At 44.7% G+C, this 27,303-nt stretch overlaps 1 protein-coding gene across 1 annotated transcript in view; it reads left to right on the top strand.

Moving 5' to 3' along the window:
* The window catches only part of VWA8 (von Willebrand factor A domain containing 8), a 305,649-nt gene that overhangs the window by 249,388 nt on the left and 28,958 nt on the right, over positions 1–27,303 (top strand). Inside the window, exons 38-40 of the mRNA XM_074329337.2 lie at positions 9,432–9,540; positions 12,737–12,893; positions 18,847–18,955. Of these exons, the coding sequence (XP_074185438.2) occupies positions 9,432–9,540; positions 12,737–12,893; positions 18,847–18,955 (375 nt within the window). The remainder of the gene's footprint in view (positions 1–9,431; positions 9,541–12,736; positions 12,894–18,846; positions 18,956–27,303) is intronic.

Below are 27,303 nucleotides of genomic sequence, written 5' to 3'. Positions count from 1 at the left end.
GTGTTAGGAACTGGGGTACAGTGCATTGGTGGAAGGAGATAGACATGAAAACACTCCTAAGTGTCGTAAAGAACTAGAGTAGCACAATGGGAGATAGTACAAGCGCTGGGCGGACACAGGGGAAGGTCTGGCTGCCAGCACCACTCACCCCCGTACTGCCCCAGGGCCCTGGGTGAATTTAGAGTCTCTGCACGTTGTGTTGGGTTGTGTTCTCTGCTCTCCCCTGTGTATGATCCCCGTCACTACCTGGTGACCCTGTCGTGGCGCTCACAGCCAAATATACACAACTTCACATCCCAGAGTTCATGCTGCATCCTGCCCACGACCTCCCAGGACACCCAAGGCTGGCATGGCTGAAGCGGTCCTCAGCTGGGGCACCGAGGGAGATGAGTGGGGTGTGAGGGGCAGGACGGAACCACAGAGGCAAACATGGAGGGACCTTGTTGGAATGGCGTCCTGCGCTTTTATCCTTGAGGAAGTTTGAGCTTCAAGTTTGAGCTTCAAGGCAACTGGCAGATCCAACACAAAGGAGAAAATGACAAACTGGTTTATGTTTGATTCTCTGAACCCATAATTAATTACAGTCATTTTAGGAATTGTTTGTGTTGAATTACCCTGTAGCTCAATGTCAAGGATACAGAACATAAATTTGTGTCATACTAACTATGCCCTAAATTTCATAAGAAAGCTGTACCCTTGGTATTTAGTGTATTGCTATAGAATAACCCCGGTCATTCGTAGAATGTGAAAGAATTCACAAGACTCAGAAAAGTAGGAACGAAGACAAGTTTATTTAAGAAGAAAGGCCCCGGCTGCCAGGAGCAGTGTCAAGCAGATTGCTGGAGACAACTGCACCTAACTTCAGGTTAGCGTTTTCTTATGTAGGAAAGGGTAGGTCAGTTTTCTTACAGCAGGAGATTTGACGTCCATCTGACATATAGACTGAGGTCATTTGATTGACAGTGTTGGTTATATAACTAGTTTCTTTCTGCTCATGCTCTTACCCATAATGCATACAGAAAAACCCACAGCGGGGACCAAGCCTTAATGTTCATTTTATTCTAATTGTGGTATAATGAGGCTGGCGTTCAAGCTGAGAGCAGGCTCCAATGATCTGCACAGGTGTCAAAAACTAGATCTTTCTGGTTAGGATCTTATCTCCGTTCTTTAAGGATGTTTTGACAGAAAAATTTACGTATAGGGGCTGAGTCTGGGTGGTCCCTGAGGAGGGGATGCAAGCCTGGGCAGTCCCCCTTCGGGCTCACTTATATTAACTCGTTTTCTGCCTCATCATTTAGTGTTCTAGATTTCCCATTGACATAGACCATCAACCTATATTTTGAGCCCTTAGAGCCTGTAATTAAAAGTGTCCACATAACAGTTACTTAATATGCGCATTTTGCCTGCGCCGCCAGTGGAGCTTTACACACTCAGCCCGTGTGAGCTGGTGCAGCAGCCTGGAAGGTCCCCTCCCACCGCGAGCCTCAGGGCACATAACCGTGAGTCCTGTCGGCTAATGCACCATGTACCGTGCTATTCTGGGTCCTGTGGGTGTGCAGTGCCTGTCACTTATTTCTCTGTGGCTTCTCCTTATGACGCTGTTGTATTGTGGTTAATAGTGTTGACCCACTGCAGCTATCAAAAAGTGTGGGAGAGTGTGGGGCCTGTGGAAGCAAAGGAACACTGCACTGCTGGACGTTAATACAGGTTTTACAGGAACTCCATGTTTTTTGAGGAAACTCCAGGTAAACGTTAATCGACAATGGCTTCGTAAACATTATTACAGCCTGAATGGTGAAGCAACAATTGTATGAAGGACAGCTGGAAGAAATGACGGCTAATGGTGTAACGTGACTTCAGTGGAAACAAAGAAAATGGGAAACCAGTTGCCAGTGGTTGGTGCTGGCAGCACCTCTCCACAGGGAACATGCGATAATAACCCATCCAGCTCTGTTTCAGTTAGTGTTCCTGCTTTCAGAAAGAACCCCCCATGCTAAATGCCTTGGCATGGACTTGCGGTCGGTGCTTCCACAAATGTTTAGAACCTGGGTCATATTAAAACCTCCTTTTGCTTTTGCCTGCTGTGGCGGTAGGATGGCTTTCCTACCCACCCTTCCATTTCCTAGCTACTCTTAACACCTCAGAGAATTCTATCCATGTGGAAAGGCACAAGAGCTTTAAAAACTGCCAAACAGGTTTTGTGTTTCAGAGAGAGCTCACAAGTTCAGGATAAGACTGAAATCATTTCACTTCAAACATGATGAAAGCACGTGGCAGTAGATGTTTCTTGCCAGGGCCACCTTGCAAACGACAAAACCAAAGCATCTGCACACCGTTTGCCCTGGTTGTGGCCTCACTGCTAACCCTCTCCTTGGCCATGGAGGTCTGATGGCCGGGCTTGCACTCACTGTAGTGTTGAATGTTAAACTTCTGAAGGCTCTCTAAAATAGAAAGGGGAGAATATATGAAGACCTGACAGTTTGCCCCACCCCTGCTGTCTCTGACTTTAATTAGCAGTTGTTTTTGTGAGAATTTTAGATTACTGAAGGTGTTGGTCTAAAGTGACAGCAGGAAGGGTGCGTTTCAGTGCCAGGGAACTGTTGTCATGCCAGTTCTCTGTGGGTTTTTAACATGGGTTTTTGACACTCACCTACACACAATGATAACATATGGCTTCCCTTAACGATTGTTTGTAATTAGAGCATCTTAACCCATGAAACAGCCTCTTGATTCCATCATCTAGTTTCATAGTCTCAGATCTTCCAAAAGTCCTCTTCATCTTTTGTTTCTATGTGAATTTAAATAGAAGAGATGAATAAATAAAGAACTCTTACGTAAGAGGTTGCTATGGATGGATTCTGCAACCTCATACTTTTATTTTGGAGAGCCACTCAAACAGCTCTGTCTGGGCCAGAGACGAGGACAGAGGCCTGGACTCGGACTGTGGAAGGGAGTCACCCAGCAAAAGGACCGGCCAGAAGCCGAGCTGAGGCTTTGGGAGGGATTGGAGTCAAGCAGAGGGAGGTACCAGATCCGGTTTGAAGAAGAACCCAAAGCCAGGAGGGCCACGTGTTTCTTCCTCTGTTAGATGGCTCTCTGCTGACCGGTGGCTGGGCCCCCTGTGCTCTTTGCCAATTATGGGCTGGCAGGCAGAGCGGGGAGAAGTCCCACCAGTCACCCAGCTGACAGCTTATTGTGGAGAACATTGTATGCTGAAGTTCTTAGTGTTCTGTCCCCAGCGGCCTCCCACACATGCATTTAATACATACGTGCTAAGTGCCTGTTAGGTTCAAGGATGGATGTATCATCCCTGCGCCAACTACTCCTGTCAGATAATAACAGGTAAACTAAGATATTTATAAACTGATATTCTGCCCTTCTTTTAGCCCAAGTCTGTGAAATCTATAAAGTTTTGTTCATTTTCATCGGACTGGGTGTTTTCATTGCATAGTGTTGAACTTAGTGAAAAGGGTTATTCCAGTGAGAAAGTTCTTTGTCAGAAACTATAAACTCAGATACAGAAATGACATAGGATGCATAGCGTGTTATGTTCCAGAATATCACGTCAGATAGAGGAAGGGGAATGTTTTGGGTTATCGTTTCAAGTATTTTAAAATATTTCCCAACCATATCACTTGTGCCAAAAAACAAAATATGCATAAGTCTCTAGAAGTGTTCGAGCAGAAAGGAGGAGGGCAAGACAGAGTTGTGTTGGGTTTGGGGAGGTGGGTAAAATGGTCCAGCCCAAAGTCAGGAGGGAGAGGCTGCTGGTAGGCCTGAAGAGACAATGACAAAGAACAGGAACCCTTTCTGTGCAGAAGATCCACCCACCCCATCAGAGCAAGAGCTGCTATAGGGCAGACCGTGGACCGTCCATTCTGCTTCTCACCTATAAAGTCACAATTGCTCTGAAATGCGTTTGTCTGCAATGTCCCACCATCCCATCCCCTACCCCATTCTGCCACCTCTGCCTGCTTGCTCATTCTGAGACATTCAAAGTTAAAACTCTCATTTCTCAATTAATGATAAAGGCACTTTCAATGTGGATGCCCTTTGGGGTTAATTATTTAGTATGAATGAATATCAGCTACAGTGTAGTTTTTTTAATATTAATGATCAAAAATCAGATCCTTTCCTGCTTTTTAAGAGTGAGGAGGGATTAAAGAGGGCAGGAGGTCATTGAGTATTTGAAAGTAAATGTTGCCACCAACCAGGGAAGACCTGAAGATAAACTGCATACTTGATGGCATTGCCAGAGATTGAAATTGAAATACAGTAGTACCTCAGTTTTCGAACATCTCCGTTGACGAACATTTCGGTTTACGAATGCTGTAAACCCAGAAATAAATGCTTTGGTTTTCAAACACGCCTTGGAAGTCAAACATGTCACACAGCTTCCGCTGACATCCTGAGGCTTAGCTGTCGGCTGTTTTCTAACGTTTCAGAACTCGAATGGTCTTCCAGAACGGATTACGTTTGAAAACCGAGGTACCACTGCGTATATAGACGCTACCTATGGACTAAGGTATTTTTGTCATGCATTATCATTGTAGAAGCTACTCATTACTTAAGAAAATGGGTGAGGGTCAGATTTTGTTTTTAACCAGCTTTCTTCATGTGAAAGATCATCATTCCTAGGGACATATTAATGGGACTTTCATTTTATCTATGAAAGTAACTTCTAACTTGTGAGTAATAATAACCTCAGACAATAATATGTTTTAGGCAGATGTGTTCAGTACCTTCTTATGGCCTATCCCCCGGAGCTGTGGCTTTGTTCCTCTTTATCAGTATCCTCCTAGAAGTATAGGTCCTGTTTTGTGTATCTCTGTATCCCAGTGAGTAGTACTTGTACCATAAACATACACAGAGATGTTGGAATGAGAGAATGAATGAATGTGTTCAATCTCCTGCTTATCAATCAAGAAAACCATAGGCAACTGTAGTAACTAGGATTTCTGTCTGATATTATTATGGCAATTTTTTGATATCAGAAAATTCGAAGAAAATTAGGACAGCCTCCAAAAAGTCAAGATAATAGCCTCTGTCCCACTGCCTCTCATTCCTCCTTTAATACATGAACCAGATAATTTTCATGCAATTGACTCCAAGTAGCAGAAAACCCAACTCACTAGCTTAACCTGTAAGGACATTTATTATTTGCTTATGTAGAAGATCAGAGGTAAGTGACTCCAGGGTTGGTTCAGCCGCTCAACAATGCCATCAGGTAGTCCTCCGTCTTTCCTTCTGCGACCTTCTTTTGCTGCCACGTGGTCACCAAATGGAGACACGTTCTCACTCTGTGTCCCAAGGCAGCTGTATGTTGGGGGCCGTGAGAGAGCTTTCTACTGCCTGCGAGGAAAAGCTTTCCCACAAACCTCCTGGCCGACTTTCTCTGACATCTCAGGTCACGTGCCTTCCCCTAGACCAATCACTGGCGAAGCGGACTTGACTGCTGAGCTTCGTCCAGCCAACACTGATTCGTCCAACTTCTATTTAAAAGAAGAAAGAGGGAGCGGTTGTAGGGGTAGGCAGCTCGGAATGTCTGCCACGCCGCACCTAGTCTCCACTGGAAAATGGGACTCGGCTGTGTTGTCCTCACACCTCCCAGGGCTAACTGTTCTTCCAGGGTCATATTCTGGCTACTAATATCATTTTACTGATGGTTTTTAACAATTACGAGGTTGAGGAGGAGCCCAAAATATATGGGCCTTGCCCAGAATTACAGGGCTCCAATGAGTCATCTCCCTTCCCTGCTCTGGCTTTGGGTTGCTTTACTCTGGAACATTTTTATAAGTTATAATTTACAGGATCCATGCTCTTCCCATGTTAATTCATGTGAAAGAGGATAACAGTTCTTAGGTTCACAGCACAGTTACCTGAAAGGAAGTAGATTGTGTCAGCTGTGAGAAACACGTCTAAGGTCTCAGCGTGTGCACCAGTTTGCATCAGAAATTATAAGGGTCCACAATATTTTGTGGTTTGGGGGAAATTTGGGTCCATTTAAGTGAATACAGTGTGTCTATTTCAGCAATTGGAATCACTTCGTTGAGCTCTTTCTAGATGAAACTAAGCCTCAGAAGAAAGGCATTCCGCATCCTTCTCACGTACTTGTAAGCCTTCAACAGTTTATCAGCTTTCTGAATGACCAGTGGTTCTCCAGCACATCTGTCCACAGGAAACAAGCTTTCTCAAATGATAGGCCTTCCCTCGTATCAGTTCCAGTTTCTGTCCTGGGTTGGCCTGCCCTAGACTTCCTGCCTTGTTTCTTTTATGAATCATCGTCAAGTCATGTAAGAGATGTCCTAACATGGCTTTGAAAACCCCTTGGCAGATGTGCCTCTCCGATCCACCTAGAGAAATACATTTCTGGAAGTCTGGTGGCATTTCTAAAATGACACAACCTTACATAATCTCCCCTGCGTGCCTAGCTTTTAAGTAAGTATCCCTGGAATTTTACGGTCTGCGTTTCTCTGCAGTCAATGAGGTCTGGGCTGAGAAGAGTGTGTCCATTTTGAAACATGTCTCGAGTCCCGTTGGGGTTGGGGTGGGGCAGCCTTGTTGGCTACGTGAGCAGTGCCATCTCGCAGCAGGTGGCCCGGCAAGGCAAGACACACAGGTGACAGAGAGCACACAGTTCCTTTCTGCCCAGAAATGTCATAGCCAAGTTTCTGCCTCCCTCATGGGCCATTATCAGTGTCTTTGCGACTTCACAAGCATGATTTTGGAGGTGACGGGGGGAGGGGGGGCGATGTGAGGGACTTTTTCGTTTGCCTTGTGCCATTGTTTTTAGTGCTTACAAGGCTATTCTCCTACAGCAAGCAGAATTACTAGGTTGTGTGAAATGCCTAGGAGATAACTCATTTTTTATGAAAGTAGTTACTAGACACAGAAATTCGCTTTCTATACATCTTCTGAAGTTTTCTGCTTTATTTTTAAACAATGTACTAAATATACACACACACACACACACACACACACACACACACACAGGTGTTCAGAACAGTTATGCCAATCATTCTGTCATGGCTCACACCATTTTTGGAACTTTATCTTTTAGCATTGACCTATAGAGCAGTCACAACTCTTGTAAGCACAGCTCTTGTAACTTACCCTTGTAAGTCATTGTACAATCGTACCTGGTTTTGACTACAATCCCAGCTTCATCACCTTATTAACCGGAGTTGGAATCATTGAATCAGCCAGAGCATGTCAGCACTAGGTGGAATGGTAGAAATCATTGAGTTCAACCCCCTTCGTTTCCGATGAGAAAGTTGAGGTCCAGAGAAGTTAATTGACTTGCCAAAAGCTCATATACATAGTAAATTAGCAAATAGTTTATACCAGAAATCAACTCCAAGTATCCTTTGGCTGTTTATTAAAAATCCATTTTTAAAGAACACATAATTGCCACCGTTAAAGATATTAAAAAAGAATCTGCCATGGACGCTGCAGATCCTTCCAGAAGCAGTCCTGACTTGTTTTAAGCAGTGACAGCATTATTGTAATAATTACAGTATTTATACATTATTTATTATTATAAATATGTATAAAGTAACCGTATCTTCTTCTTATAACAAATGAATCTCCATCTGTAAGCTCCATTTTGTTTGCTTAAAAAATCAGTTAGACTGTAGTCATAACTTTTATATAGATTTCTTAGATTAGGAACAATAAAACCCTATCCCGCTTTTGAATTGTTTCTTGTTTTTCTCATTTCTCATGGAAAATATCTACAGGAGGCTGCAAAGATCTCCAAACAGCGTCTCCCAGGCCTGAGACACGCTTGTTCTGCTGTGCTGTCCAATGAGATAGCCCCTAGCCATGTGCGGCTATTTAAATAAACTTACATTTTATTTTAAATGTAAAATTTAGGTCCTCAAGTACTCAATAGCCACACTGGACTAACGACTGCCATATTAGACACCACAGGTATAAACGTTTCCATCCACACAGAAAGTTTTACTGCTTAGTGCTGGTCTAGAATTCTTGTAGCCAGTATACGTATTTTAATTTACTGCATATCTCTTACATTACCTCTGGACAAGTTGGAAAGTTGTGGCAAGTTTTGGGGAAAGTATTTTAAATGTTTATTTGTTCTCTAAATGTTACTAGCTATTCTGCATAGTTTAATAACAAAAAGAAAAAAATTACGTTCACCCATTTTTAGACCATGATTATGTGTGTGGAATTCATTTGTCGTGTCCCAGCTGCTTAATTTTCTTGAAGTATGCTGAAGTTATGGCAAAAATTCTGTTAATGCTGCCGAAACTACTGGCAGAAACGTCCAGTTCATTAAAATCTCTTTACAATGTCATAACGTTTGAAATGAATGGCTCTGGACATAAGACAATGGAAGTTATATTGAATTCATTCTTAATGGCCGTTTTATGTGCAAAGACCTTAAATTACCAGTGTATCTTCATTCACCTGACATCCAGAATGAAAGGTCCATGTCCTAACCATGACCCCTAACAGGCTCAGCCTGTAAAGACCCAGGTGGCATCACACTTCAGGCCCATTTGCAAGCTCCCTGCTCATTGTAAGCAGTTTGAGGCCAGAGACCAACCCTCCCTGGCTCTTGTAGGCCCCTGGTACTCAGCACGATGTCCTGCCAGTACATGATTCTGTAATCTTATGTGAACAAATAAATGAACATCTGATCTGGTCTGCCCTGACAATCATTACATTTGGCCGCAGGCTACGAGGGTGCATGACATGTGACTGTCCCAAGTTCTCTTTATTGACCGGAATTCCTGTGTGGTTATCCGTCCTTTGGGTGAATCTGTGCTGAATGCCCTTAGGGACCAATGAGCCACACAGGATCTCACAGAGAAAGGCTGATGTGCCACTTGTTCTGTTTGAATTGCAGGAATAGTAAACTCAGTATGAAAAGAAAGATGAATTCAGAAAGCTAAAAACACCGTAGTAAGATTAGAATGGGTCCAGAAAATAAATAAGCAGTTTTTAGTGTTTGTGTATATAGCATTCCTCACTGAGGCACTATAGATATGTCTTCTGTTTCTCTTTTCCATATATTTTATATAAAACGACATTTCTCAGAGAGTGGGACTTCCTTGGAAGTTACATAGGTCCATGTCTAGCTGTGACTCAGCGGGGACAGCTGGGCAGTGAGCCCTTTCAACCACTGGGAGGGTGTCAGTCTGGTGAGATCCATTTTCCTTGGCTCAAGGCATGTTCTGTAACCCAGTCCAGCTCCTTTTCTTTCTTTAAACGCATTTTTTAAATTAAATTTGTCTCATTCCCAACCAAGCGGATGTTGATCTGATGACACCGTGGCCAGACACTGGCAGTACCTATTGTGTCCTGTGGCCTGAGGTTATGAGGTACCGTGAGGACTTGGGGAAAGAGTCCTGCAGGATCTGGTGTTGGTGCAGGATCGTGATAATGTCTCAATTCTTCATTTTTAGATAACCATCAACAGAGATAATGATGAAGACGTGAGTTCCCCCAAACATGGGAAGGAGGACCCAGACAACATGCCACACGTGGGCGGCAATACTTGGGCTGGCGGAACAGGTTGGTAGCTCGGGCACGCCCTGGGTCAGGCTCCCCGAGACCTCATAAGCCCATGTAGACAGCAAGCGTCCAGAGGAGGCTCTGGGGCCACATGCCTTCTCTGCCTCCCCGTCAGTCAGTGGGACTGTGCCCGCACCCTCTGTCACCGCTTGACATCAAGACGTGGAAAAACCCTGGCGTGCGGAGTCCCCGCAGGTTCCGCCCCCTATGCCCAAAGACCATGTGGACCCTCCCAGAGTTGCTTCATCAGTGAACAGGGGATAATAGTAACTGCCTCACGGGGCTGTGGTGAGGATTCAATGAGATCATAATTGTAAAGCACTGAGCACAAGACTTGGCACACACAATAGTCGCTGAAAGTGTTAATCCCGTCTTTTAAATCCCGTGCCCTTGGGGTCATGCCAGAAAGCCATAGTAACTTCTTTCTCGACTGGCTGGCTTTGAAAAGCAATGGTCCCTGTCTTCTACGTCTCAGAAGTGAGTGCATTGAGGATGCAGGATTTTGAGATAAGAGCTGGTTGTGGTTTGAACCGATGGCTGGGGACCATTCCTTCCTCTTGGCTGCCTGATGAGAGCATTGTTTGTTCCCATGCCTGCTGTCTTCCTCTTTCCTCCGCAGCAGCTGGAGCAGACACATCTGCTGGGCTGCGGGAATGGGGCCAAACTATGTGTGCACTGTCTGATCTTATCTCGGCCGTGAGGAGTGCTGGCACGGCCTCCGAACTTGGCCTTCCCTTAGGATGGTCTGTGCCTCTTGGCCTTGACAGCCTCGGGAGGAAGTGGGTTTCTGTGCTGGGACAATGTGCTGTCAAACAGGCCTGCGGACGTCTTGCCTGCTCTTTATTCATCAAGCATCAGCTCTGAAGAAAGGGTATTTTTAGAAATGTCCTTTGATCTGGAAATCAGTGTCAAACAGCAAGATTGAATCCATATGGGATGCATTGTGGAACGAGCAGGCCAGATGTAGGTTTCCCAGCCATTGAGGTTCTCACTTGGTATTGAACTTGAACTTACCCCCCTCAAGTATCTGCCCAGACTGAAGACCCTGCTTTTGCTTCCCACAGTCTTTATTTTTCAATTTTCAAGTCTCCTTTGCTTCAGATTCTTTCCTCCCTGTTGTTCTTTTTCCTCAAAATTCTCTATATTTAACTTAGCTCTGACCCAACAAGTCGTCTGATTCCTTTTTCATCATCAAAGCCCCTCCCTTGCCTGTTCTCTGCTATCTCTGAACTGATATAGGATGTCCAGTGTTCGCTTCAAGATGAAGCCTTGAAGTCTAGAACCTCCAGCAAGCATTTTTATTTAACTGGGACAAATGGAAGGCTCTGGGAAGCCGAGGTCATGAAGAACTGTCTCCTCGTGCCCTCTCCACCCCGTGTGACTCATGCTGACCTGACCACCACTCACACCAGCCTCCAAACAGTTGTGGCTCCTTTTCTCCAAAAAATGATGTCACCTCAGTGCCTAGGAAGTTTTAAGCTCTGATTCATGATCCACCCATTTACTCCTGAGGAAGGGAGTCAGGTCATATAAACAGCTTTCCCACTTCGGTGGGTCCTGTCATTGTCTGTCACTGCTCCCCTCTGCCTATAGGTTATTCAGGAGTGAGAGCCAGGAATTACCACACCCAAGTAGGAATTTTCCACCATCAGTTTCTAAATGAGATGTGCTCGAATCAAAGGGTAAAAATACTATAATTAATCGGCTGTTCTCATGCTATTTCCCAAAAGAAAATGACACACCTGGACTTTGATAAACGAAGCAGTGCATGCTGGGTTCTTGCTTTTGACTTATTACACCACTTAAGGTGCCAAGGGAGAAAATTAAAATGGAACATAATTGAACCAAAGCCTAAAAGCTTTCAAATTTCCCACTTTATGAAACTTAGAAATGTCCTCATTTATGTGACTGGAAGTTGTCTAAATACTAATTGTAAGAGCAGTCACTCACCTTTTATTTTGTGCCAAATACTGTTCTAAGCACTTTAGCCTCATGACAGCCCATGAAGTAAATGATGTTAGTGTCCCTGGTTTACAGACTGGAGACTGAGACACAGAGAAGGTAAGGAATTTCCCTCAAGGACGTACCACGAGTGCATTGGAGCCAAGATTCAAACTCAGGCAGTCTGGCTTACCTCTGCAGTACAATGTTACATATACTAGTATATTATTCTACATTATGCTGCCTCTCCAATGTTGGGTTCCTTTCTGAGTTCCCAAGTTATGTGTGAATGAACAAAAAAACTGATCACTAGCATTTGAATCATTATAATGCTACCAGTGTGGTAGGAGTAATACACGGGTAGCCCAGAGGCCAGATCTTGGCCAATATATACATTCTTTAGGTCAATGTAGTGTTTTAAAATAATTTGAATTTGCATGTGTTTAGACAAAGCAAGTGCTCTCTAGTTAGCCGAAGTCCTCACTATTTCTTATACTATTACCTACCTTCTAGGCATTTAGTTTATAGTTATACATAGATAGTTTATACGATATTACATAATGCATTGTAAGCATGTAAACTTGGATTTATTGGAAAACTGTTCTGAAGTTGGCAGCGTTTCTGTCGTGTATTATTCTAAGCTTAAAGTCAAAGTTGGTATAATAATTGGTTCGCACTCTTCTTGGCTAAGCCACCGATAGGAGGTGGTAAGTAGGTCGCTTAACTTCCCTACGTATCGTTTTTATCATTTGCAAAACAGGTGAAGTGGTACCAGCAGGCTAGCTGTCTTTTCCTTATTTTAAAGAAAAATAAGGTAACATGAGGAAGGAGAAGAGTTGTTCATTTCACGAGCAAATCTATACTATTTCTGATGTTGAAGCCACCCTGGTAGGTGCAGAGGGAAGAAGAAACATACAATATAATCCCGTCCAGCGTATCAGTATAGTTGGTAAGAAAAGTGAATTTTAAAGGGACACAAATGGTGCCCAGGAATATTGATCCTGGGGGACCAAGTCATGAGATGACACGTCATGGAATTTGCCTGAGCCTTGAAATGTGGGTAAGATCTGGCTGGATGGAGAAAAACGCATGTGAACAGGGGGACACCCTTTGTTTCCAGAGGGAGATTATTTGAATATTTAATTATTAGTTATGTACAATTAATATGTTTCACAGGACTGCCTTTAATACATCACCTGACTTGTTCTGTGGTCTGCATCAGAGTAACTACCTGGGTCTTTGTGTTCCCTCCCAGGGGGTAGAGACACTGCAGGTCTGGGTGGCAAAGGTGGTCCTTACCGGCTGGACGCTGGCCACAACGTGTACCAGGTCTCTGAGGCTGAGAAAGACGCGGTTCCTGAGGAGGTGAAGAAAGCTGCGAGAGAGATGGGCCAGAAGGTGTTTCAACAGAGGTGAGTGGTCCCCGTCACAGCTACAGCCATGGTGGCCCCTGTGGTGATGGCGCAATGGACCCTGGTGAGCCCAGCTGTTCGTGGTTCTCCTCCTCTGGCATCAGCTCGGACCACCGACTGAAATCCATAGCCACCCTCCACCCCCGCAGACACAGCCACGAGAACACAACCCCCCGTTCTTTCCACCAGGCCCTTTTAAATGTGTGGATTATATATGACTGTGTAGAAGATGGAATTGAGCACATGAGAGAGTAAAACCAAAGATATTTCTCTGAACAGAAAGTAAAGTTCAGCTCACTTCCTCCACGTCTGTTCCTAGAACATACAGGGAATTCAGATAACTCGACACAGTCGTCCCCTTCTGCCCTCAGGATACTTCTGGATTTATGTGGAGACAGGACTAGTACACACACCCACACACACACACACTCACACACACACTCACACTCACACTCAGACACGCTCCTGTTCAGTGCTGCATCACGTGGTAGGGAGGCTGGGCCCTCTGGCAGTGCAGAGAAGGGCACGGTCATGGGCGGATGTGTGCTGGGGCCTGTGCTCAGCCAGCATTTGGACTTTCCAGGAAGGGAACACCAAGTAAGCAGCGGCACCAGCGTAGGATGGCAGAGAGAGCCCCTCTGGATTAAAAGATTAAAGGTTCCAGCCGGGTGGCAGGGGTGGGCAGAGGCTGAACAGGACAGCCCTATCAGTGGGTGGAGGTCTTGAGATCAGGGCCGACAAGCTGTGGCTTTCAGACAGTCCGGAACCCTTCTGAGCCACTTTGATTGGAACCATCTAAAATAAAAAAATGAGGTGAAGCCACGTGACGCTTTCACTAGACACCCATGCGTGTTCTTCAGCTAAAAGTGGAAAATGCCCAAGGAGCAGAGGGAACCAGCAGTGGTTTGGGAGGCAGGTTTTCATCGTTATGCCCAACGAAAGGAAAGGAGCTGGGCATGCTCACGTGTATGTGACATGAAATTCCTCCCATGGAGGCCATCTGGTATAACATTACATGCTGTGCTTACACATCCTGCAAGTAAACAGTACAGAACAATGGGGACAAACATGCAGATTCCGCCCGCCACACCCTCGGGAAAGCCTGTGAGTCGTAGGACCCTCATATGCTCCGCAGGCAGAGAAGGCAAAAGTGTCACTGTCAGCCCTTCTGCTGGCTCGCTAGCGACCTGGAACAAGTTATCTGTCCTCACTGTGCCTATACTTGCTCTTCTGGAGACAGGTGACTTCCCTCTCCTGGGTTCTCAGAGAGCTTATGAGGACAGATACCTGTGTTGGGAATGAAAGCAGTTTGAACTTCTCCAAAAAAGGTGGGAGGAATACTGTAATGAAAGGTCTTCTTAGAATTAAATGATTGCTCTATATTTCATATAAACAACATCCATTAGGAAAAGAACCAGACAGTTGGCTAGGCATCATTCTCCCCTCCCCAACTAATGAGTTTCTATTGTTGCCACGCTCAAAACCTCACAAGCAAAGGTCCAGTCTATGGACCAGTCATGGACCCTATGGACCAGTCTCCGTTTTTGAATAAGCAGACAAACGGATAGATGCTCTGACACACAGGTAGTTCCCGGGAAGGCAGAAGCACCTTTCGTGGTGCCGGGCACGAGTTCACAGCCCCTTCTCTGATTTTCTTACTAGCGGTAAGGAACCTGGTTCTGTTAGGACCGTGGCTCCAGAGGTGAAAGGAGTCCGGGAGCATCTGTGATAATACGTCAACTGAATTTACTGGCTGTAAGAGAGAAAAGAGAAGAGGTGGGAAAGGAGGAAGTGAGAAAACAGTACATTGCTACGAAATTCTGCAGACAGGAATCTAAGCCCAAGACAAAAAGAAAACCATAAAGTGGTTGAAAGATGGAGGAGGTGGGCAAGTGTATGAGAAAGGAGAGTAAGAAATAAAAACCCACGAGACCCTCAGAAGGACAGGACATAGCAAAACACAGAGGAAAACGTTCCGTTCTACTTTCATGTAGTACCTTCTTCCATGCGATGAGAATTTAGTTTAGTACTGCTCAAGTTTTTCTTTAACTTTTGATTATGGAACTTTTCAAACGTAAGCAAAAGTGCAGAAAAACATATAATGGGGACATGAACCTGTCCCCCCAAGTTCAAGAGGAAAAATCTCGCTCCACTCCCAGGTCCCATCTCTGGATTGTGTCGAAGCTAATCCAGGATGTCCTATATTTTCATCATAAATATTTAAGAGTGTACCTCTGAAAAATAAGATTAAAAAATTAAAAACATGATCCTATTATTATGGTTAAAAATAATAATTCTTCACTGTCATCAAATATTCAGGTTTAAAGCTTTTTGCAACTCTAGGCATATGCAGAATGAGGTCAGGTCCCTCCACTTATGTGTTTACAGCATCCTGTTACTTCTCTCCTAGTTCTCATCGCTCTTCCCCACTATATTATTCATTGTATGAATAGTTGTTTGCCTCTCAAGGAACTGATTTTAAGTCCCTTGAGGGCAGAGCATTCTGCTCTGTAGTTTCTCTCCAGTACCTACCGCTAGAACCTGATTCATGGCAAACTTGCATTCATATCTGTCGAATGAAAAATGTACACAAGCATACAAGTTATGGTATCGCCCTTTAATACTTGCTTGAGAGACCGACAAACACCAGACTGACAGCCAGACCTGTCCATCAGCCTAGAAGTCCACCATATTGCCATAAAGAGCCTAAAACTAGTAATGGGTTCTTGCATCACCAGCTTAGCATTCATTTGTATGTGGATTTCATCTGGGTACCCGTTCCTATATATCAAAATTGATTAACTCAGGGAGAGTAACAGAAGTAGACAGGCATAAGATAGGCGTGAAGCAGAGCAGAAACATTAAACCAACACAACATGAATGAAATAGACGGTAAGGTGCCCTCACATGCTGAGAAAAGCGTCCAAGGTGGGCACCAGCTGTGAAGTTGTACCAACTACTATTCAAAACTAATCAGCCTTACACAGTGGCGCTCAGCTTATGTTTGTTTTCCTCATAATTGATCCAAAATTATAGTATTTAAGTCCAACCTGTACGAAAAAGTAAAATGAGAACCGAAATTCCCAGACTCTTATGTAACAATAAATACACACTTTCAGAATATGCTGCCCCGACAGAGCGCAGGCCGTCCACTTACATTATGGGCTGGGAGCAGCTGTGTTCTGCAGCTTTGATCAGGTTAAAGCAGCAGAAAGACATGTTTTTCAGCTCGTTTTGTGGGCTTGAGCGTGAGCCCTGGGAAGCTCGTCTGCTCCAGAAGCTAAAATTTCCTATTTTCTTTCCCCACGCCCTGCTTTAGTCTTCATCTTTCAGGACTTGTTGTCACTTTGGAACACCTGGTAGGTGATATTTGTGAAAGCTGATACAACCTGGAATATGATTTCCAGATTTCTTCATAATTAAAACAGCATGTGGTGTGTTTCGGGTTGTGACGTGATCGTGCCAGAGGTAGCCCTATAACTGCAGCTAATTGTGATCTCTCTCTGAAGACCATTCTGCTCGAGACGGCTTACCAACTGCCTGGCTCCTTCCTTGGGGGGTGGGGGGAGAGGTGGTGGTGGTGGTGGTGGTGGTGGTGGTGTGTGTGTTTCCTCCTGCTAAGGACAAGTTGTATCTACATTTTTTTCTCATCTCCCTTCTTTGGCAGAGTGCTAATCTCCCTTCTTTGAGAAAGAGCACATGAGACCCCAAGTATGAAAGGGGTAGGCAGCGTATCCTGCAGGATTCATTGTTCCCAGCTCCTGTCAGCCTGATACTTGAGACATAACTTCATCTAATGAGAATTTATAGAGGGCTTTGAGAGTTTGCCAGAACCACACATAAGAAGTATTGTGAGGAGGTCAAGTCCTGGACACATACTCGTTTTCATTCTTCAGAACACAGAGTAAATGGAGAAGGGCACCTTGGCGTGTCACCTCAGGGAACAACCGTTCAGATATTATCTACCTTTTGATAGTCGGTGTTTTCAAAGTGCTATGCAACTGAATCTATTGAGTGCCACTGTGTGCCAGGCATTGTGCTAGGTACTACAGGTTCAGAGAAAAAAACGTAAGGCATGTTCCTTCTCCCAGAGGAACAGAAGAAAATATCAGGGAGCATCACATGTAGGAAACGTATTTCTCACTAAATTTTTGGTTCAGTTACACACACACACACACACACAGAGTTATGAGTACTGTACCTCAACGTATTGAAGCATATTTCCTATTATGGAAAATAAAGTTTGAAAACACTATGATAGAGGGAAATAAACATATCTATTAAAAGCAATAAAGTGTATCAGTTCTCTAGTAGATCCGGTAGGAGACACGTGAAAGGGAATGATCAGTGTTACTGGGGAGATCGAGCAAGGCTGCAGGATGTGGCTTTCGAGCTGGGGCTGGTAACCTGACCCAGCTGTTACTGTCCCTGGGTTAATCAGCTGGGTGGGAGGGCAGAGATCGCAAACCTGCCCTATGGTGGTCCAGGCGTAACATTACATGATTCTAGTAAGTGTTCTGCCCCCTGAGAGATGGATGGATTCTTCCCAGTGCTTGGCCTGACAGGCAGGAGCAGAGACCCTTCATTCTCATTCTAGCCCAAGGTGAGGAAAATATACTGTAGAGAAGAGTTTCTGCTACACACCTGGGATCCATGCCTGCGGCACATGCATAGACACACACCTGCAGCCGTTTAGAACGCCATGTTGTAGTTAGGCTTTTGACATATGCGTTCATTTTTCGCTGTCCTAATATAGGCACCCTTTACAGTTACAGAAGCTTAGAGAAATGTGCAATCAAATTAATGTGTTATGAATAGGACACCGTAAAACCCATGAGAGGTTCACTCAGTGAATGAACCTTCTACATATGATTCGTTTAAGATGCTGCATTTTAAATGATTCTGAGTCTTATTTTTATTTCAGTCATTCATTTCAGCTTATTTTGAGTACTGATTGTGTGCTAGGTACCGTGCTAGGTACTGTACGTATAAAAATGAGAAAGACTGAGCCCGTACCTAAGGGAGCATAGAGCCTGGTTGGGGAGACAGGCAGTAGGTGCCCTTATTGGGATAAGTCTGAAGTGCTATGAGGGCATAGAAGACAGACCTGGGAATCAGAAGAGGCTTCCCAGAGGAGGTGACCGCTGAGTTGCGTTTTGAAGAGTAAGTGGGAGTTATGGTACGTGAAGAGGCACAACGCTCCATGTGGGAGAGAAGCCCGCATGAGCGCTCCAAGGTCCAAGCACATGATGTGTGCCAGGGACCACTAACGGGGCCACAGCAGAAGCAAAGGATGAAAAGGAGCACTGTACTGGGAGGATGGCATTTCAAAGCCACTATTATATCAAAGCACAATTATTCTATTAGAAGTGCACAGTTAGCAATGTCAGAAAACCTTGTACTTTACCTAGAAACACATCAACTTGCATTCCTTGGACCTGAAAAGTTGTTATCTTGGTCAACCAAATATACGTCCTTAGTCTTAGAAAGCAACCCATGGGAACTCTCCTCAGTACCTGCCACATGAACTGACCCACTGCCAACACCGAGATGCATCTTCGGGTATCGCAGTAGTGGGAGAGCCAACTGTGTGCATTTCTTTCTAATTCACTGCTCAGTGAACTCACCGTTGGCAGCTTGAAATCCATTATGGTGGGACTATTTACACCACAGAAATCAGCAAATACTACAGATTGAGGGGGTTGTTTTTTGTTTGTTTGTTTGTTTGTTTTGTCCTGAAGAGCAACTAGTTAACCATGTACCAGCACGCCACTGGACACTCCCCTCCTTTGAAACTCCTGGCTGGAGACATCCCCACTTGCCTTTTCTCCTCAAAGCGACCTGAGTCATCAGGAATTTGCTCCAGGTCTAGTGGCAGATAAATGAAATGGAGATAAAAGACCCACGTATACATGATTTCAGCTGTTTTCTTTTTTGCCCCCTTTGATTTCAGGTTAAAGGAGATCCAAATGAGTGAATACGATGCCACCACCTACGAAAAGTTTTCAGGTGCCGTTCGAAGGCAGGTGCACTCCCTCCGAATCATCCTGGATAATTTACAGGTAACCCCCCATTTATGGATCCAGAAAGTAATCTGGGCCCAAAGCTATAAAGTCATCAATCCCTCATCAGCCAGTCAGAAAACATTGATCAATGCCAAGATGTTTGCATAAAACTGGGGGTCACCCAGGGCTTTCTTAGTTAAGTTCTCCAAGGGAAAAGCTTTGGGCTCCCCTTTCCTCCTGTCCAGGAAGCAGTGATTTGACCAGCAGCCCTAGACGACACCCTGCCTCCTGCTTCTCCACATATAAGCCCTGTGAGCATCCCACCACCACTAGAACTTCACAAACGGATTTCTCTTCCTAGAAATCCTACTTCTGTCACTGACTGGAGGGTTCGAGGGGCATTTTGCGGCATCCCCGTTGTGCGACCTATTTTCTGTGCCCCTGGCTTCTCCTCCTCCCGCCCTACCCAGCCCCTCTGTTGCCTACATTTTTGCAGTTTCACACACTGATCGCCTCCATACCAATTAATGTTATTCCCCTAAAAATATCGATTAAGATGCTTCAGTATTTCCTAAGCAAAGTTTGTTATTTGGAGCTTTTACATTTGAAATCGTGTTCTGCACAGACAACTAAGGAAGGGCTAAGTATTCTCTAACATCACAAATGAAGTGAGATTGTTTTGTGTAGAGAGAGAGAATTCTCCTTTCAGGGGAGAAGGGAAGGGGTTTAGGAGCCAAGCTGTGCCGGCCTCTCCACTGTGTTCTGGAATCTTTAGTGTCCTTCCCAAGAAGTGTTTGATTACCTTCAGTTACACCCTTTCCCTCTTTGGTTCTTGTTTGTGATTACTCTTTTTCTTGGGGGGAGGGCATTATTTGCTAAGTATTGGGGGCATAAAGTCCTCTGATGCAGTTTTAATCTACCACCTTAACCCAAAACTGTGGCAAAGCTCCATATTTTGAAAGATCTAGATTGCATCAGGAGGTTAGGAAAAGCTCTGTCATTTCCAAGAGCAAAGGAAGAGAACAGACCTTTATAATGATTACCTAAGTTCCTAATTTCAAAATCTGGGGAATGTAAGAATTAAGTCATTTGTTGTTGTTTTTAAGAAATCCATATATAGTTATTTAGGGTAAAACAGCTTAAGATTTTATATAAACTGTGTGAACATCCGAATAGCTGGATTTTCTTTTACAGTCACTCACTTAGCAGGAGTGTATTGCTATGAATACTGAGGGCAACTGCTGGGTGGGCTCTGAGCTCCCGGGCAAGACAAGACGTGAATAAGAGCCAAAGGACATGAGGGTGATGGGAGGCAGTGCTTGTGCTAAGACTGAAGAACGACTGTGGTTCAGTCACTCATCCATGTCTTCGGTCCTTGATGCACACCAGGCATTAGGGATAGAAAAATAAACGTCGCCCCTGCCCTCAAAGAAGGAACTCAAGGAAGATAAAGCAGCAAAGTTTCCCAAGCTCTGTAGAGAAGTATGTGCACGGTGTGTGGGATGGGTGAGGAAAGCCTTCCCGGAGGATGTGACGCTCGAGTTCACACTTGAAAGGTGCTGAGGACTTTCCCAGGTGCTCGAGGAGTCAGGACATTCCAGACACAGGACACAGCGTGTACAAGTGCTAGTTGCTCAGCACGGCTGAGGAGGGCATGTACGTGGTGGGGGACAGCGGCAAGGACAAGGCTGGCTGTCGTGGGGACCAGACCGGGAACGGGCCTGGGTGCCGTGAGGACGTGCACACCGCACTGGTTTGTACCCCGTGGACACAAAGCCATAGACGAGCACAAGGGCACTTCTTTAATTGAGGGAATCTGAATCCTCGTCTGGTGTTAGTCGGTGTCTCGATGGGTATTGATGGGGCACGTGCTATAGTTCCTGTGGCAAACATCGTCCCATTTCACCCTCAGATGAACCCGTTACAGAAATGATTACCTTCACCCGAGCAGCCAAGGAAGAGAAGTCAGACCTAGTCCTGCGACGACTAACAGCAGGACACCATGTGAGCCTGGGTTAGAATGAGCCTCAGCGCCCAGGAATGACTCTCCTCACTGCCAGTGATGGCACCAGCATCAGAAAACAGTCCAGCTTTGCTTTCAGGGTCCAAAGAGAGAAATGAAACAACACTGTGATGGCTCAAGGAAAAGGACAAATAAGATTAAATAGATAGAAAACAAGAAATCAGCACCTATAAAAAAATCTATAAAGTGGTTGGGGTGACTAACCTTCCAAATATTCTCCAAAGAGTTTCAGCAAGGTTTTTATTCCCCTCTTTCCTAGAAATCTGAAAAATAACAATTAGGCTTAAGTAATACCAAGAAAGAGTTTTAAGATGTCAGAAAGGGAATAGACATGATTTAACCCTTGAAAAGGTGCCTCAAATGGATGTAGAATGTCCATCTCTAGAAATTTTTACAAATAATACCAGCATTTTAATAGTAGCAGGCAATTATTGAGCAATTGCCTCATGCCAGGTCTTACATATCATCATCATCATCGCAATCTCCACCGCCACCCTCACCACCATCACCACCGTCTCCACCATCATCATCATTCATCATCATCATCATCATCACCACAGCTTATTGGCTAATAGTACCAGCCTTGAGCTTCCCAGCCTGGGTTCTGCAAAACGGGCATGACAGAGAAGAGAGCCATTAGGAAGATTAACTCAGATGATCCATGGAAGCCGTGTAAAACTGTGCCTAGCAGACGCGTTCTCTGCAGGAAAATGAGCTTCATTATCCCTTTCATTGTGTTCACTTGTATTCATCAGGCAGCCCGGCCATCCCAGCACCCAGACAAGTATTTTACATTCATGGTGCTGTTTAATTCTTAAAATAACTAGTAAGTACTTTCTACCTTTGATAGGTAAGGAAACTGAAACACATCAGTTATCTCAATTCTCAGAATCTTATGAAATATAGATATATTGTTCCCGCCTTACAATGAGGGAACTGAAGATTAGAAAGATGGCGTAACTTGTCTGTGGTCATGCAGCTCGTGAAGCAACCGTCTGAACCCAAAGCTCAGGTCCCTGTCATCTGCCACGTTTCTGTTATCCTCTCCCAACTCTGCAGTTCTGTAGCAAGTATAATTCTTACACATGCTCATAATACAGTCTGTGTCGTGATCCAAATGCCAACCCAGCCTGTTCAAGTGACTTTATTGTTAATCCACAGAGGTGTCACTCTGAGGAGGGCCACCTAGTCCTCGACTTCCAGAGATAGTGCTATTAAAAACACAGCTCTTGGCCTCATGTGGAATAGAAATCTTCAGAGTGTGACCAAAATGAGAAAGTTTTGATTTGGTCCCTTCCTGCCATCTTCTGCCAGTCCTGCGTCTCTGATTGACTAATAACTTCCAGCTGTCTTGCCGTGTACTCCCAGTAACCGTGGGTGTTTCCTTGGTCAGCAGCACTAAATCTAGCCAGGAACGAGCAGACCGTCAGGCACAAGTTCAGGCCCACGCGTGGAGTCCGGGTAGCTGGACTGAGATTTGAGGAACAGGAAATGCTACCACTCATGTCACTGTCACTTCACCATGTGCCTCTGGTGTCACATGTGTCATTCTTCTCAATTAAGAACTCGCCGACCTTCCTCTGCTTCTTGGCCAGATCCTAGGTGACTATGAGTCCTGGTTATTGACCTTTTATGGATCCGCAGCCAGAGTTTTCTCGTTAGAACAGTAGAGTCTATAAGAACCTCAGTTACACTTGGTTGAGAACCTGGATCTCTGAATCCAGCATTCCCCAGCAAAAGAAAATATCCATGCCGACAAATGCCACTGATTTTCATCACACCTTCTCTCCGGTGTTTTGCTGATCTATAGTCAGTACTTTCCTCCTGAGGCTAAGCGGAGTGAGCCTTTCTCTGACAGCTTTGGCTTACAGGATAGCTCCACGAACTAACAGTTATGGTCCTGTTTTTTCCTTCAGTGCTTCAAAACTGAGCTGGTGTTCAGATAGATAAAATGTGTTCCTGAGCACTGACATGTGACCTCCATTGTGCGTGGCACCGAGGGCACAAAGCTAATAAGATACTGTCACTGACCTCAGGAAGGTTCTAGTCTCAGGGTGGGGAAGATGGGCACCTGACCACATCGTTTCCATTTAATATGGGAGGTGTCTGCGTAGAGGGACGCGTGGGAAGCAGTGGAAGTCCAGAGGAAAGGGCGTCTGGGATAGATTTTGAAGGAAGGGCTGCGTGAGCTGAGGCGTGAAGGAACATGAGTCTCGACCAGACAGAGAAGGGTGGAACAGTGCCCCAGCAGCGGGCACAGCATTGATAAGGCAGGGCACTGTGGTCTCAGGTGTGAGCTGAGAGCCCATCTCAGGTGTGAGCAGGATACCATCCTGTGTGAAATGCACACAGGGACTCGGGGCTTAGAGGCAGGCAGGGGCCAGGCAAGGAACTTGACTTTATTCTGAGCACCCACTTTGCTCTTCTGTAAAGATCGGAAAGCATTTCCCCATTCCTTTTATTTAATCTCTAATAATTGTGTTTCGTCCGGTAGACATTTATTGAATATTTTGCCTAAGAGTTCTTGCTTTCAACAACTAATGTAGGGAAGAGGACGCACGTGTAGCTGTAATAGAAGACACAATATGATAAATGCCACAGAAAGGTTTTAAACAAAGTGCTACAATTACGTAGACAAATATGCAAGTAATTTCTAAGCTGGACATTTAGGGCAAACTCACAAAGGAAATGCCATGTGAGCTGGACCAGGAAGGATAGCATGGTTTCATTTCTCTTCTAAGGGTAGGCCTGGAAGGATGGTCTTGACCAAACCTTCTGTGGAGAGAGAGGGTCCAGGGTTTTTTTCAGTTGGTCATGGACAAATACTTTTATGAAACTAGAAATAAGTGACTGAAAAAAAAATGATATAAAAAGTAATAGACAAAATACAAGCCCTTACTACTTAGTATCAGATTCAACAAACATCAAATGACTTTGCCATATTGCCATGCAAGTTTCTAAATCCTTACTGTCCATGTCTGTTATTTATTTCATCACAGACCAGTAGTAATAAGGGTTCATACACAGAAGGCAGTGTGTGGAGCTCTGGTCTGGACAGAAGAAACCTGTCTGCAGAGGACAAGACGGGAATACAAGGCTGTTTGGAGAACGGCACACGTCTCCGCGTGACTAGAGCTCGGAGTTTGGGGTGGGCTTGGGGGCAGGAGGTAGTGGGAGAGAAACCCAGAGAGAAGGTGAATCCCCAAGGGCCTTGAGCAGCTTGCTGACTGGATTCTGACATCAGTGAGGAGCGTGACCATGACTGAGACAGGGAGTGGTATGGTTCTACCTTCTGTAGGAAGGAGGGAGAAAGTATCAGAGAAGAGAGCAGCGGAAGCCAGGAATTCAAGTCATAAAATGACTCCACTTACTCAGGTGGCAGTGATGGGAATCTGGGCCAGGGTAACTGAAATGAACATGGAAAGGATGGGACAGCCTGGAGGTAGGACAGAAGACAGTGCGTGATTGGATGTGGGGTGAGGGGGATGGTGAGTCTTTCAAGCCCTAGAGGAGAGAAATACGAAACCCAGAAAGAGAAGAGACCTATGGAAAAAGCAGGTGTTTGGTTTGGATGTTATTTTGTTTTCTCACCACTGAGACACCTATGTAAAAATGTCCAGCATGACATTTGAAGAATGTGAAGATGTGAATCTGGAGTTCAGGACCAAGGTTAGGACCAGAAAGGGTGGTATCTTCACAGAGATCCATGTCTGTATTTTTACGGTCATCTGTGTAGCGGAACAGCCAAAGCCAGGGTGAGAGTACAGAGCAGAGAGAGAGGACAGGTAATGCCAGCCATATTGGGGATGTCTGCATTTCAGGAGCAAGCAGCAGAATGCCAGGGACTCTTTCTTAGCACATGAGTAGCTCGTCACTCAGCACATGGCATCAGTGGCCATGACAGGACAAGTTCACCTGAGCACAGCCTAGAAATACAGTCCTGACCTGCAGGCTGCGTGAGCCCAGGCATCTAACTCAGTATTTCCCGGATGACCCTTAAAATGATCAAAATGGGAAAAAGCTGTACACAGTGACAAACAGTAGCAATTAGGGAAGAGCACTAGTGACATGCAGGAAGCTCTGAAGAATGTCTGCTACACAGAGTATGATGAGACCTCTCTGAATGATGGGACCAAAGACAACTTGAAACCCTTCCTGAGAAATAGCATCACCAGCGTGGAAGTGCCCTAGACCCAGCGGAATCACATTAGCATCCCTGCCTTGGAGAGGCAGGGAACAGAAGAGAAAGGCCTGGAGCTGGTGAGAAGCAGATCACTTGACCTACACTGTGTCACTGCCAAGCAGCAGCATTTGAAAGCAGCAGCCTTGGGGGAGTCATGGGCTGGGGGAGTCCGGGTTTTAGGCAGTGGCTGCAACAGGCAGAAAGCTGGGTGGAGACTAATCCTGGGCAAGGGGCCAGACCAGCCTGCACTTACACTTGGCTTGAAGACTAGATCAGACACATGCCAAATGGCCCCACTGCAATGGCCTTTCCAAACGAAATAAGAAACCATGTGGAGATGAAGTTCTCCTGCTGTGACGACGGTCTTTAGTTGTGTACATTTGGGTCAGCTACTAACAGCAGTTTAAAATCTTCAAGGGGCAGTCTAATAACAAAGTGAAGAGTAAATGCAGCCAAGGAGAACCCATCTCATCTGTTCAGCCACCTCATCATTCGAGAATAAGGACACTAGGAAATGAAATACGATGGGATCTATGAAATTATTCTGCAGTGAGGCAGACTAGTAATAAGCATTTGAGATTAGAGGAAGAAGACGCTCCTGGGCTACAATATTTTCTTCAGAAAACACCAGATGTTTAGAAAACATCTGCTCTGTGTTCCCAGAATTCAAAGAAATTTCAAGTATGTGAAATGAGACATGGAATTAAAAGGATCTGGCTAAGACGCAAGCAGAAATAACAAGGGAGATAGATGCAGTAAGGAAAAGTTACAAGAAAACTAAGAATGCAAAATCCAAACTGAAATCTACATTAGAAGTAGAAAGAACAGATCGATCCAGTGTTAAGTCTAAGTACTAACATGAATGGAAAACTTGAACTGTTATTACAGAGGTTGAAGCCATAAGAAAGCTGAGCAATTAAAACAGAGCAGAGAGCTAACATACAGAGCCACGAGCCATCCCAATAGGTCAAACAATGCCCAGCCCATGGTAAGTGCTCAGCAAATACATGGACCGAGGAGGCCACCAAAAAGGACACACGGACACTGATCAAAGTCATAACAAAAGAAAAGTGTGCTGGGCTGAGCACTGGCCTATGTATGGATCACTGGACTTTACTGAGTACCTGGCAAAGTTAATGAAGGAGACCAGCACCCTACCACAGCTTCATGGAGTTGTAACTTTTCAAAAACAAAGAAAATGTCCTAAAAGCACACAAGCAGGCGAAAAACAAGCTATTATCAGAGAAAGAACAATTAATCTTGCATTAGTTGTCCCTGAAACATTGAATGCCAGAAGATAGTGAGATAACGTCTGCAGGATTTGCGGGAGCAGTGGGGGAGCCGTGACCAAAGAGTTCTGTACTCAGCCAAAGTACAAAGGAGACAGAAAGACATTTTCACATACTTAGAGACTTCAAATACATGTCACTTAAGTAGCCCTTTTGAAAATAACTTTGAAGTAAATATATGTACACATACGTACACACATACATACGAAGTTTAACAATTAAGTTCGCGAACGTGTTGCAAAACCATGTCACTAAACTTTTTTGATATCAGAGGGATTATTCATTATGAATTTGTACCAACTGGACAAACAGTTAACCAAGTTTACTATTTGGAAGCACTGAAAAGGCTGCATGAAAAAGTTAGACGACCTGAACTTTTCACCAACAATTCATGGCTCTTGCATCACGACAATGCACCAGCTCACATGGCACTGTCTGTGAGGGAGTTTTTAGCCAGTAAACAAATAACTGTATTGGAACACCCTCCCTACTCACCTGATCTGGCCCCCAATCACTTCTTTCTTTACCCTAAGATAAAGGAAATATTGAAAGGAAGACATTTTGATGACATTCAGGACATCAAGGGTAATACCATGACAGTTCTGATGGTCATTCCAGAAAACGAGTTCCAAAATTGCTTTGAAGGGTGGACTAAGCACTGGCATCAGTGCATAGCTTCCCAAGGGGAGTACTTCGAAGGTGACCATAGTGATATTCAGCAGTGAGGCATGTAGCACTTTTTCTAGGATGCGTTCTCATACCTAATTGTCAGGCCTCATATATATGCACATACGAGTATACTCGTGTATAAGAGAGTAGTCAAAATTGCTTAAGAATGGGAAATTTGCTATAAAAGGATTATTGGAAGCAGTTAAACACAGAATGAGGCCTAAATAATTGTGGTAAATAT

The sequence above is a fragment of the Rhinolophus sinicus genome, chromosome 16, assembly GCF_057876585.1.
Source record: "Rhinolophus sinicus isolate RSI-liver-muscle chromosome 16, RSI-T2T, whole genome shotgun sequence".
NCBI lineage: Eukaryota > Metazoa > Chordata > Mammalia > Chiroptera > Rhinolophidae > Rhinolophus > Rhinolophus sinicus.
Note: the sequence above shows the minus strand (reverse complement) of the source record. Positions and strands in the feature narration are given on the sequence as shown.